At 37.6% G+C, this 14,567-nt stretch overlaps 1 protein-coding gene across 1 annotated transcript in view; it reads left to right on the top strand.

Moving 5' to 3' along the window:
- The first annotated feature begins 81 nt into the window (after positions 1-81).
- Positions 82-14,567, top strand: part of LOC125238541 (netrin receptor DCC) — a 302,944-nt gene continuing 288,458 nt past the window's right edge. The window contains exon 1 of the mRNA XM_048145875.1: positions 82-420. Coding sequence (XP_048001832.1) covers positions 333-420 — 88 coding nt within the window. The 5' untranslated portion in view covers positions 82-332. The remainder of the gene's footprint in view (positions 421-14,567) is intronic.

The following is a 14,567-nucleotide window of genomic DNA, read 5'->3' as shown; positions in this document are numbered from 1 at the left end:
TAACTAAACGCAATGCAGTCGAAGGATTTTCTCGATTTAACCTTCTGACAACATGAGTACATCACTTAAATTGCGGCTAAGTTCAGAACGCAGTAGGGCTAAACTGCAACTAACTTCGGGGCAATACAAGATGATTGTCCCGGGCAATGCCCTTTGGTTATTGAGTTTCTGAACGCAGCCAGTCCCCGCCTGCCTCTAAAAAGAACATGGCGGCACCGCCGTCGTCCTAGTGCAACGCCTGACATTATTACTCGAATTTTACAAAAACTTTGTATTAAAATGTGAAAACCATGAATTAAATCGAGTGGTGTTGTGTTATTTAAGTGTGTTTAATGATGTGCCGGACCGGGATGTGCCGATTTGGAATCGGGAACTGGATTTTTTTGATCGCTTCGGCACATTTGTTTACATACGTCCAAGGTGAGTTCCTTTCTGATAAATATTGCCTTTTATTATCGATCGGTGCTTTTATAAAACGAGCTTTAGCGTAATTAAAGTAAATATAACTTTATACAGCTTTATTGCTCGTGTGATTAATATACGTATAAGGTTTTGAAAATAGATTTCTGGTTGGATTTCGCCGTACGATTTCACTTTACGTGTTATAAGAAAAGGGCTGTTATTTATGGTGCTAAGACGCGTTAGTGGTTTATTTACGTGTAGGTAATGGTTTATAGGTAGACTTGATGGTCGGGGCATAAACGTCGGGGTGTATTTATTGATATTAGGCCTCCGTTGACGGCTGTTACGCTCCCGGCTCCATAATTTACGTTAATTATTAACTGTTTGGTTCATTAACGCGTTCCTGAAGATGGAATGTGATTAAGTTTTTTAATCTTTTTGTCGCGCGCTTTTAGTGATGTGCTTTCGCCTGTCAACATTCGATTTCAATTTTATTGGTAGCGGTTTAATTGAGCGTTTTAATTGCGCATAATTTTGGTGCACATCGAGGTTCAGAATCGAATAATAACATTTTACAAGTGCAATAAAACGAAATTGCACGTCGCTTAATGTACCGGTAAAGTCCATGTAACATCGCTTTAATTACCGGCGACTATATTACAACTTTAATAATAATTTAAATTTAAATATAATAGGAGAAAAAAGAAGTTTGCTGAGAACTATAGATAACAGAAGAGGGAAAATGCTTGGGCACCTGATACGACACGACGAATTCATTAAAAACATACTAGAAGGAAGAATTGAGGCAAGAAGGCAAAGGGGGAGACCAAGGAGAGCATATATGACCCAAATAAAGGAAAAAATCAACGTCGTGTCGTATCAGATCAGGAAGTCAAAAGGAAGGCAGAAGACCGGCACGCATGGAAGTTGCTCCACCGACAAGAGTCCAACTCTTAAATGGTTGATGATGATATTACAACTCGTAGGCTACGGTGGCAACTGACAAACAGGCTAGTCGTATGATTTTACTGCCAGTGACGTGGTCTTTGACTTGACTTATTACAGAATACGATTCTGCAAATATTCATACATATCTATACCTACCTAGAGTTAAGGTCAAAATAGGTACTTCGTGATTCTTGGTAGCGACAACTCCAAACTATCGCTTTTGCCCGCGGCATCGCACGCGTTAGAAAGAGACAAAAAGTAGCTTATGTCACTCTCCATCCCTTCAACTATCTCCACTTAAAAAATAACGTCAATTCGTCGCTCCGTTTTGCCAAGAAAGACGGACAAACAAACATACACACACACTTTCCCATTTATAATATAAGTATGGAATATGGATAATAATAACATAGTATTTGGTAGTAGGTACATAATATGCTCGAAATAAATATGTACCAAGTATCAATACATTGACCCAGATGTCATGCAAATCATATATATATATATATATATATATATATATATATATATATATATATATATATATATATATATATATATATATATTTTAAAACGTCACCTAATTTAAAACGTCATACATACTTATTTACAGAAATATCTACAGCATATGACATTTTAATATCGTATAGGTAATGAGGTATGTAGTTTTCAAACCATGATGAAAATACATACATATACATAGGCGAACTATTTCATGTAAACGAGCCGTTTTTCGCATAAAACAGCGGCGCGGTTGTCGTAATATTCAAATGATTTCTAGGTTTAACTTTATTACCTAGTGTGGTTATACTAGGTACCTACTTATTAGTCACCTGGTGCGTATCTTTGCAGTCTCGCCGGTATTCTAAAGTCACGTCTAAACTCTAGGTTAAGGCACTGGTCCCACCAGAAGCTAGAAAGCTATGAGCTATCGGCGTCAGAAACGAACAATAAAAATAGTAGCTCTAGTGTAAAATTTTAAAATTTTGAAGAAAACCCCGACCGCGACATAGTAGACCGATTTTCATGAAACATGGCTAAGAACACTCCCGACTAACTCAGCTTTCAGACAAAAAAAACTAAATCTAAATCGGTTCATCCGTTCGAGAGCTACGATGCCACAAACAGACACACACACACAGACAGACAGACAAACAGACAGACAGACACGTCAAACTTATAACATTCCGTCGTTTTTGCGTCGGGGGTTAATAAAAAGAGAGAGCGAGCGATTTATAGTTCGTCGCTGAGCGATATCTTTTTTTTTTTAATTATAAATGGGCTTACTCTTGACCACAGACTAGCCAAAGGCAAATCATCGCTTTTTCCATTTTTTTTTCGCTTTTCACGAGAGCCACTATCTTTTGTTCGTTTCTATCGCCGAGCTCATAGATCGGTCCCGGGTTCGAATCCCGGTAAGGGCATTTATTTGTGTGATGAGCACAGATATTTGTTCCTAAGTCATGGACGTTTTCTATATAAGTATTGGTATATTATATATATCGTTGTCTGAGTACCCACAATACAAGCCTTCTTGAGCTTACCGTGGGCCTCAGTCAATCTGTGTAAGAATGTCCTATAATATTTATTTATTTATAGCTTGCTTTTGGTGGGACTACTGCCTTATAAACGATCAGTAAACCTCGTAAACCTAGATTAATTCTTGCATCTTTAAACCACTAATCCACTTTTAGAGCGCCTCTAAATATTTAAACGCTCAACTCGTAATTTTCTTGAGACTTTCGGAATCAGAATTTTATCGAAATCTAATTTAATCTGATTATCAGGTAGTCTTTCTTATACAGATACCTAAATTACTTTACCTAAAATCTAACAATTGGTGTAAGGTACAGCGGGGAAAATCTCGACTTGGGGGGCCATTGTAACTAATCCATTTTTGCCATTATTATACTATGATGTGGAGTTCTATATGTATCCACTGAACACGCCTACCATATATAACCGGTGGACACTCTATTTAATAATGCAAACATTGTAAAACATGGAAAAAATGGACTAGTTACATTTGCCCCACAGTCGAGGTTTGCCCCGCTGTACCTTACAAAGCGTGTCTTAGCAACACCGTGAGGTAAGTATAGCGTTCTCTTTACAGTCGCCGGTAATAATATCGATTAGAAAAAGAAGGCTGCATAATATCCGACACACGCGTATTATTCTAGAAGTCACGTAAAATAAATGCAATTTGCGATATACAAAATTAATGTCAGTTGTGGGATTTTGTCTCTTTCACGATTGCAAAATTTCGATTTTTGCAGTTGCATCAATCCCTGAAAGGTCCAAGCCCTCCTACGTACAATACGGATGGTCAACTCTACTGTAATGAATGTAAAAAAGTGTTTAAGAGCAAGTTTAGCCTGGCCAGTCACATAAGAGCTCATGAAAGGAAAATCCCGTGATTGCCGAGGTCGCCGTCATCGAAATCAATGTGAAGGACTATATATCTATAGTTGGATACAAAGAGTCCACGACTGTTTTCATTTTAACATTATCCATATCGGATGTACCTAGAAAGTATTTCAAAGCTAAATGCAGCAGGATGTCTCCTTCCCGATATCGGATCGGATAATTTGAAAACGCACTAACTCCGGGTCGTCAGTAGTACTAGTAAACAATATTAGCTGATTATTCTCCCCCCCTTCTAATCTATTTTTATTGCCAATTGCTATAGGATTATGCACATTATCAATCATTGTCGGCTCCCCCCGTCTTATCAAGGTTTAGATTACTATCGAATGCATATACTGGGGTGTCAGTGTCACTAAATATGAGACGGGGCTAACTGTTAGAAGTTCTGCGATTGAGAATAGTCCCAAAGTTGCTAAATATAATAACCTAACCACAAAATTAAAATTTTGAAAAAACCCCCGACCGCGACCTAGTGGACCGATTTTCATGAAACATGGCTAAGAACACTCCCGATTAACTCAGCTTTCAGACAAAAAAAACTAAACCGGTCTGTTTCAGCTAATAGGGGCTATGCTATTCTATGTAACATTAATTTTGAATGAGATTACGTTGAGGCACTCTGTTCGGTCCTTGTTTGTTTATTTTTCTTTCTGACTCTTGGAGACCATATACATCTCCAAGGAAAAAAGTAGATTAAGTATACATATATTTTTTTCCTTTGCTTAAGACAACAAGAGTCTTTTACAACTCTAAAGTTATATTAGTTATTCGGTTTTTTCTTCGTGTATAATTTTTTTTAGATGTACTTTGACACTTAGAGACTCTATACATCTCTAACATCTCTTATTAACAATCATAATAGCTTTGTACTTTGTATAATTTCTTGTGTTAATATTTTTTTTTATGAATACTTTTGCTTATTAAATTGTATCTTGTTTTTTTTTAATGCATGTTAAATATAAGATGTAATGTTTTGAAAAGAAGTGGCCCGCCGAGTTTCTTGCCGGTCCCATAGTGGATACCCTCCTCCAACTGAGGGGGGACTGAAATCTTCTCGAGGCTGAGGCGTAGGGTTAGAGCCGGCGTAGTTTTATTTGACGTTCATAAGCGCATTGTAATATGCCTACTTGGAAAATAAATATTTCATTTCATTTCATTTCATAAATCAAAATCGGTTCATCCGTTCGAGAGCTACGATGCCACAGACAGACACACACACAGACAAACAGACAGACAGACGGACAGACAGACAGACAGACATACACACAGACAGACACGTCAAACTTATACCACCCCTTCGTTTTTGCATCGGGGGTTAAAAAAAAGGTAAACACCCCCGACATAGTGGACAGATTTTCAAGAAACATGGCTAGGAACACTCCCGACTACGAGCCCCAATGCAAATGATATCGTCTAGTATGAAAAAAATATTATGTCCTAACTTCGACCTCAAAATTCAGGATGAATTAGATGATTAGTAGAACATGTAACATAAAAACAAGAGAGCTTATAATGCATATTTTATTTATTCAAAACATAAATTAACAATTTTCCTCACTAGTAAACAAAAAAACATAATTTCACCAAATGTAACACTCGCAAAAATGTTCGTCTTCAGCGTAGCCGATGCAGAAAACAACAACTACCACTTGGTGGCGTCACCTTTTGTATCTAAAACGGCCTTAATTCTGAGCGGCATTGTATCTACCAACTGTCTATACTCCTCAGGGGTTATTCCATTCCAGACACCCACAAGTTTCTCCTTAAAATCAGCTTTGGATTTAGAAGGATCTTTTCGCAACTTTTTCTTCATTTACCACTACAAACTTTTTATGGGAGACAGGACTGGACTGCTGGATGGCCATGATATGGTAGGAATTTGTTTTTGTTTCAGCCACTCCATCGTTGTCTTGCCAGTATGACATAAGGCACCATCTTGTTGAAAAGTAAATCCATTTATATACTTGAACTTTCTTATAGACGGTAGTGAACTCTATTCCAAGATGCTTTTGTATTTCTCTGCATTGACGGTTCCATCTATAAATTGCAGACATCCCACACCCTGTGCCGACATACAGCCCCAAATCATTTAAAGATGCTGGAAACTACACCTTGCGTTCAAGACAGTCTTTGTGAAATGCATCTCCTTTTTCTTGAATGATTTTACTTCGTTCATCGCCAACTATGACCTCAAATTTGGATTTGTCGCTCCATATTATTTTTCGCCACTGATCGGCAGTCCAGTTTCTGTACTTTTGTGCAAATTTCAACCTGTTAGTTTTCTGCTTTTGAGTAAGTAATGGTTTCTGTTTAGCGGTGTGAAAACCGAAGCCCATTATTTTCATTACTGTCTTTCAGGTATCGACTGAAATGTTTATTTTGATCGCGTCATGCCATAGTTAGATAAGTTCTCCTGCTCTTGCATGACGATTTTACCTGATGATGCTCCTCAAAATCCTGTTTTCTCTTTGGCAGTTATTCTTCGACGGCCAGATTTATTTAAACAGGAGACGGTTCCGTGTTTTAGTTGATGCTGGATGATTGTATGCGCCGTAGATATTGGCAAAAAAAGGTCTTTGGATATTTTGGAACGTAGATTTGCCGCTATTGTTACTGGAAATTATATTTTTCCTCACTGATTCAGGCACCGACTTACCTCTTGCTATTTTGGTATAAAAATGTTGTAGAATAATTATATTTTTTACAGAATTTACCTTTTTATGTAGCCGTATATCATATAAGACGACTTATAATATTATTAATTCAATTTAAAATATTATTGTATAATATAAATCTTACTAAACTATTTTTATTTAAAATAGACGACCTATTATGCCTCAAATATGAACTAGGCGTATTTTTTTGCTTTAGATATGTTATTTTTATGATATGATTATATTAAAACATATAACATTAGGGCATTTTGTACGGCGCAAGATTAAACTAGTTTTAATGGCTTAGTGTGTCGTGTATTCCATGTATCATCAAAGTCAATCTGGGTTTAAACACCAGTTTCGGAAATAAATATCGCACGTTGAAGTGTGACTAGACGATATCATTTGCATTGGGGCTCGTAATTGAGCTTCCAAACAAAAAGAACTAAATCTACGATGCTACAGACAGGCACACACACAGACAGACAAACAAACAGACAGATTGTCTGTCAAACTTATAACACCCCGTCGTTTTTGCGTCGGAATAAAATAAACAAGTTCTTCAGTACACAATACACATGGTGCAATTTTATCGCACTAGTGCAGTTCATTATAATTTTACCTTTGTCGAAACTTCAAAGGGCCATATCTACTGAAAAATGTCGTACGATACACTTGCGAAAAGGAAATTCGTAACTAGTATCGATTTATTATTTAAGCATAAGTTGTACTACCAAACGCAGCCTTTCCTACAAGTTTCCGTCCTCGAAAACACTATCCAATTGACAGCTACAATAGCACGCCGCTTTCTAACCTGTCTGTCCCACGTAGCGACGCCTAGAGGAAACCTCAGAGCATACAAGGTAAGTCCAGTTTTAATGATTAAAAATGCTTCTAAACCATTAAAGATATATTTATTGGTTTACTTGGTGAGTTCTTTATGGTGTTTATACATGTTTTTGTTAAAATATTTTAAACACAAGCTAACGTCTCCGAGAGCTGCCACTGTCAGGCTGTCAGAAGTGTCAGTGTCATGTCATTGTCAAATGACACTGTCACTGTCACTACCAGGCTGTCAGTGTCAAAACTGTCAAACATCAAGACTTTCAAGCTGACAGCCACAGATTATTCACTAAACACGTTCCGATTTAAGTAAAATGCTGTAATTATAAGACAGGTAAAACTTAATTTCGTAACACGCATGGAGAATTTTCTACAATAGTAATATTTTAGAAAATAGGTAGATTTAGGACCGAAATAGGTAGAGTGTCTGTGAACTTAGCATATCAAGTGCTAGCATCTCAAGTTTTTTTGAGAGTTCTAGTAGCATCCCTAATAGTTCTACAGTTCTAGGTAGTTATTTGAAATAGTTCTATTAATTTACGCGAAAAAAACGGAATTTAAAAATGAGATGCTAACTTCACATTTTGACACTCCAGCATCCCAGCCGTTATCCACTGCACAGTCTTGAAATAACATTTAAATGAAAGATATTAACATTTCTAAACGATATATAATGAGTTCTAGTCAAAACTGTAAAAAAAAATTTTTTTTGTATGTATGGGGTATGGGGCAGTACAACCATCATACGATATTGCTAAGTTCTGAGCTCAACATCCCAGCCACTGCTGGTCGGATGCCCAGCATCTCAGGAGTTCTGGATAGCCTACTCCCTAATGCATTACAATACACACAGTTTTGTCTTCTAGAACGAAATTAAGCAGAGTTCTAGAAGAATATGTGCGAAAATAGAATCAAAATTGTAGAATCGCTAAGTTAAAAAGCCTAGCATCCCAGCGAATGCAGGTAAAATACCCGGCATCTTAGCAGTTCTGTATAGTCAACACTCCAGTGCGTCAGAAGACACACAGTTCTAACTTCTAGAACGAAATTTAGTAGAGTTCTGATTGACTATGTGCGTAAATAGAATCAAAATTGAAGACTCGCTAAGTTCAAAGCCTAGCATCCCAGCGAATGCAGGTTTAATACCCGGCATCTCAGCAGTTCTGTATAGCTAACACATCAGTGCATCAGAAAACACACAGTTCTATCTTCTAGAACGAAATTTAGTAGAGTTCTGATTGACTATGTGCGTAAATAGAATCAAAATTGAAGACTCGCTAAGTTTAAAGCCTAGCATCCCAGCAAATTCAGGTTTAATACCCGGCATCTCAGCAGTTCTGTATAGCCAGTACTCCAGTGCATCAGAAAACACAGAGTTCTATCTTCTAGAACGAAATTTAGTAGAGTTCTGATTGACTATGTGCGAAAATAGAATCAAAATTGACGACTCGCTAAGTTCAAAGCCTAGCATCCCAGCGAATGCAGGTAAAATATCCGGCATCTCAGCAGTTCTGTATAAGCAACACTCCAGTGCATCAGAAAACATACAGTTCTATCTTCTAGAACGAAATTTAGTAGAGTTCTCAATGACTATGTGCGAAAATAGAATCAAAATTGAAGAATCGCTAAGTTCAAAGCCTAGCATCCCAGCGAATGCAAGTTTAATACCCGGCATCTCAGCAGTTCTGTATAGCCAACACTCCAGTGCATCATAAAACATACAGTTCTATCTTCTAGAACGAAATTTGGTAGAGTTCTGATTGACTATGTTCGCAAATAGAATCAAAATTGAAGACTCGCTAAGTTCAAAGCCTAGCATCCCAGCGAATGCAGGTTTAATACCCGGCATCTCAGCAGTTCTGTAAAGGCAACAGTCTAGTGCATCAGAATACATACAGTTCTATCTTCTAGAACGAAATTTGGTAGAGTTCTCAATGACTATGTGCGAAAATAGAATCAAAATTGAAGAATCGCTAAGTTCAAAGCCTAGCATCCCAGCGAATGCAAGTTTAATACCCGGCATCTCAGCAGTTCTGTATAGCCAACACTCCAGTACATCATAAAACATACAGTTCTATCTTCTAGAACGAAATTTGGTAGAGTTATGATTGACTATGTTCGCAAATAGAATCAAAATTGAAGACTCGCTAAGTTCAAAGCCTAGCATCCCAGCGAATACAGGTAAAATATCCGGCATCTCAGCAGTTCTGTATAGCCAACACTCTAGTGCATCAGAATACATACAGTTCTATCTTCTAGAACGAAATTTGGTAGAGTTCTCAATGACTATGTGCGACAATAGTATCAAAATTAAGGAATTTCTAAGTTCGAAGGCTAGCATCCCAGCCAATGCAGGTAAAATACCCGGCATCTCAGCAGATCTGTATAGCCAACACTCTAGTGCATCAGAAAACATACAGTCCTATCTTCTAGAACGAAATTTGGTAGAGTTCTGATAGACTATGTGCGCAAAGAGAATCAAAATTGAAGACTCGCTAAGTTCAAAGCCTAGCATCCCAGCGAATGCAGGTTTAATACCCGGCATCTCAGCAGTTCTGTATAGCCAGTACTTCAGTGTATCAGAAAACACACAGTTCTATCTTCTAGAACGAAATTTAGTAGAGTTCTGATTGACTATGTGCGAAAATAGAATCAAAATTGAAGACTCGCTAAGTTCAAAGCCTAGCATCCCAGCGAATGCAGGTAAAATACCCGGCATCTCAGCAGTTCTGTATAAGCAACACTCCAGTGCATCAGAAAACATACAGTTCTATCTTCTAGATTTAAATTTGGTAGAGTTCTCAATGACTATGTGCGACAATAGTATCAAAATTAAGGAATTGCTAAGTTCGAAGGCTAGCATCCCAGCGAATGCAGGTAAAATACCCGGCATCTCAGCAGTTCTGTATAAGCAACACTCTAGAAGATAGAACTGTATGTTTTCTGATGCACTGGAGTAGAGATGGGTAACTACCCAGGTAAATACCCGACGGTGGGTATTTACCGGGTAAATACCCGATATTTACCTACCCGCGGGTAAATACGCGGGTATTTTCATTTTTCTTCCAAATTTGACGATTTAAATTGGTGTTTGGGCTAAAATATATACATTTAAGGGCCAGTTGCATCAACCACATTTGACAGACACATCATCGTCACGCAGCAGACGTCTATGGAACTTCCCATACAATAAAATTTAACGGTGACAGACAGTTTGATGCAACCGGCCCTAAGTCAGTCTTTGTAATTTAATTGTACATATAATGTTTATTCAAATTGAGAACAAATAGGTTGCTATGAGATAAAATGTGATTTTAGTGTATCACTCCAACTATAAAAATCGTGTAATATCATTCTCTGACATACGGAAATAATTTCAAATGCTTTTAATATAAATCATAAGTCTGATAAATTAAAACTGTAAATAAAAATATGTGAATAAAAAATATTTTAAAAGTCTCTTTTTGAAGCTCATAACTCATACATAGTATGTTTTATGACAAAAATGCATATAAACTTTTTTGTAGCAAATTGTGTCTACTTTAGTTCGTACATACAATATTTTTCGATATTAATGATAGTTTCCATAAAATATGAAAAAAATACATTTTACCCCCTAACCCCACCATAACCCCCTCCAACCAGTACTAGGAAGTTTATTGTTATCGTATAAATACGACTATTTAATGCAATCTAAAAAGCACACATAAAACATATTTTTTTAATTAATTTTAAAAATATACAAAAACTTCTGTAAACTTTATTGTATATTTGACTGAACAGTTTCGTTTTAAATTGTCAGCAATTCCCGTCAACTTTGTACAATGCCACGTCAGCAAATTTTAATTGATCCTATTTTGTTACCAACATTTAGTCTAGACTGTTGGCTTTACAGAACTGCTGAGATGCCGGGTATTAAACCTGCATTCGCTGGGATGCTAGGTTTTGAACTTAGCGAGTCTTCAATTTTGTTTCTATTTGCGAACATAGTCAATCAGAACTCTACCAAATTTCGTTCTATAAGATAGAACTGTATGTTTTATGATGCACTGGAGTGTTGGCTATACAGAACTGCTGATATGCGGGTATTAAACTTGCATTCGCTGGGATGCTAGGCTTTGAACTTAGCGATTCTTCAATTTTGATTCTATTTTCGCACATAGTCATTGAGAACTCTACCAAATTTCGTTCTAGAAGATAGAACTGTATGTTTTCTGATGCACTGGAGTGTTGCTTATACAGAACTGCTGAGATGCCGGATATTTTACCTGCATTCGCTGGGATGCTAGGCTTTGAACTTAGCGAGTCGTCAATTTTGATTCTATTTTCGCACATAGTCAATCAGAACTCTACTAAATTTCGTTCTAGAAGATAGAACTCTGTGTTTTCTGATGCACTGGAGTACTGGCTATACAGAACTGCTGAGATGCCGGGTATTAAACCTGCATTTGCTGGGATGCTAGGCTTTGAACTTAGCGAGTCTTCAATTTTGATTCTATTTGCGCACATAGTCTATCAGAACTCTACCAAATTTCGTTCTAGAAGATAGAACTGTATGTTTTCTGATGCACTAGAGTGTTGGCTATACAGATCTGCTGAGATGCCGGGTATTTTACCTGCATTGGCTGGGATGCTAGCCTTCGAACTTAGCAATTCCTTAATTTTGATACTATTGTCGCACATAGTCATTGAGAACTCTACCAAATTTCGTTCTAGAAGATAGAACTGTATGTATTCTGATGCACTAGAGTGTTGGCTATACAGAACTGCTGAGATGCCGGATATTTTACCTGTATTCGCTGGGATGCTAGGCTTTGAACTTAGCGAGTCTTCAATTTTGATTCTATTTGCGAACATAGTCAATCAGAACTCTACCAAATTTCGTTCTAGAAGATAGAACTGTATGTTTTATGATACACTGGAGTGTTGGCTATACAGAACTGCTGAGATGCCGGGTATTAAACTTGCATTCGCTGGGATGCTAGGCTTTGAACTTAGCGATTCTTCAATTTTGATTCTATTTTCGCACATAGTCATTGAGAACTCTACCAAATTTCGTTCTAGAAGATAGAACTGTATGTATTCTGATGCACTAGACTGTTGCCTTTACAGAACTGCTGAGATGCCGGGTATTAAACCTGCATTCGCTGGGATGCTAGGCTTTGAACTTAGCGAGTCTTCAATTTTGATTCTATTTGCGAACATAGTCAATCAGAACTCTACCAAATTTCGTTCTAGAAGATAGAACTGTATGTTTTATGATGCACTGGAGTGTTGGCTATACAGAACTGCTGAGATGCCGGGTATTAAACTTGCATTCGCTGGGATGCTAGGCTTTGAACTTAGCGATTCTTCAATTTTGATTCTATTTTCGCACATAGTCATTGAGAACTCTACTAAATTTCGTTCTAGAAGATAGAACTGTATGTTTTCTGATGCACTGGAGTGTTGCTTATACAGAACTGCTGAGATGCCGGGTATTTTACCTGCATTCGCTGGGATGCTAGGCTTTGAACTTAGCGAGTCGTCAATTTTGATTCTATTTTCGCACATAGTCAATCAGAACTCTACTAAATTTCGTTCTAGAAGATAGAACTGTATGTTTTATGATACACTGGAGTGTTGGCTATACAGAACTGCTGAGATGCCGGGTATTAAACTTGCATTCGCTGGGATGCTAGGCTTTGAACTTAGCGATTCTTCAATTTTGATTCTATTTTCGCACATAGTCATTGAGAACTCTACCAAATTTCGTTCTAGAAGATAGAACTGTATGTATTCTGATGCACTAGACTGTTGCCTTTACAGAACTGCTGAGATGCCGGGTATTAAACCTGCATTCGCTGGGATGCTAGGCTTTGAACTTAGCGAGTCTTCAATTTTGATTCTATTTGCGAACATAGTCAATCAGAACTCTACCAAATTTCGTTCTAGAAGATAGAACTGTATGTTTTATGATGCACTGGAGTGTTGGCTATACAGAACTGCTGAGATGCCGGGTATTAAACTTGCATTCGCTGGGATGCTAGGCTTTGAACTTAGCGATTCTTCAATTTTGATTCTATTTTCGCACATAGTCATTGAGAACTCTACTAAATTTCGTTCTAGAAGATAGAACTGTATGTTTTCTGATGCACTGGAGTGTTGCTTATACAGAACTGCTGAGATGCCGGGTATTTTACCTGCATTCGCTGGGATGCTAGGCTTTGAACTTAGCGAGTCGTCAATTTTGATTCTATTTTCGCACATAGTCAATCAGAACTCTACTAAATTTCGTTCTAGAAGATAGAACTGTGTGTTTTCTGATGCACTGATGTGTTAGCTATACAGAACTGCTGAGATGCCGGGTATTAAACCTGCATTCGCTGGGATGCTAGGCTTTGAACTTAGCGAGTCTTCAATTTTGATTCTATTTTCGCACATAGTCAATCAGAACTCTACCAAATTTCGTTCTAGAAGATAGAACTGTCTGTTTTCTGATGCACTAGAGTATTGGCTATACAGAACTGCTGAGATGCCGGGTATTTTACTTGCATTGGCTGGGATGCTAGGCTTTGAACTTAGCGAGTCTTCAATTTTGATTCTATTTGCGCACATAGTCAATCAGAACTCTACTAAATTTCGTTCTAGAAGATAGAACTGTGTGTTTTCTGATGCACTGAAGTACAGGCTATACAGAACCGCTGAGATGCCGGGTATTAAACCTGCATTCGCTGGGATGCTAGGCTTTGAACTTAGCGAGTCTTCAATTTTGATTCTATTTGCGCACATAGTCTATCAGAACTCTACCAAATTTCGTTCTAGAAGATAGGACTGTATGTTTTCTGATGCACTAGAGTGTTGGCTATACAGAACTGCTGAGATGCCGGATATTTTACCTGCATTGGCTGGGATGCTAGCCTTCGAACTTAGCAATTCCTTAATTTTGATACTATTGTCGCACATAGTCATTGAGAACTCTACCAAATTTCGTTCTAGAAGATAGAACTGTATGTTTTCTGATGCACTGGAGTGTTGTTTATACAGAACTGCTGAGATGCCGGGTATTTTACCTGCATTCGCTGGGATGCTAGCCTTCGAACTTAGCAATTCCTTAATTTTGATACTATTGTCGCACATAGTCATTGAGAACTCTACCAAATTTCATTCTAGAAGATAGAACTGTATGTTTTCTGATGCACTGGAGTGTTGCTTATACAGAACTGCTGAGATGCCGGGTATTAAACCTGCATTCGCTGGGATGCTAGGCTTTGAACTTAGCGAGTCTTCAATTTTGATTCTCTTTACGCACAT

Source organism: Leguminivora glycinivorella, chromosome 24 (genome assembly GCF_023078275.1).
Source record: "Leguminivora glycinivorella isolate SPB_JAAS2020 chromosome 24, LegGlyc_1.1, whole genome shotgun sequence".
NCBI classification, from domain to species: domain Eukaryota; kingdom Metazoa; phylum Arthropoda; class Insecta; order Lepidoptera; family Tortricidae; genus Leguminivora; species Leguminivora glycinivorella.
The sequence above is the reverse complement of the archived record's forward strand: the minus strand, read 5'-3'. Positions and strand labels throughout refer to the sequence as shown.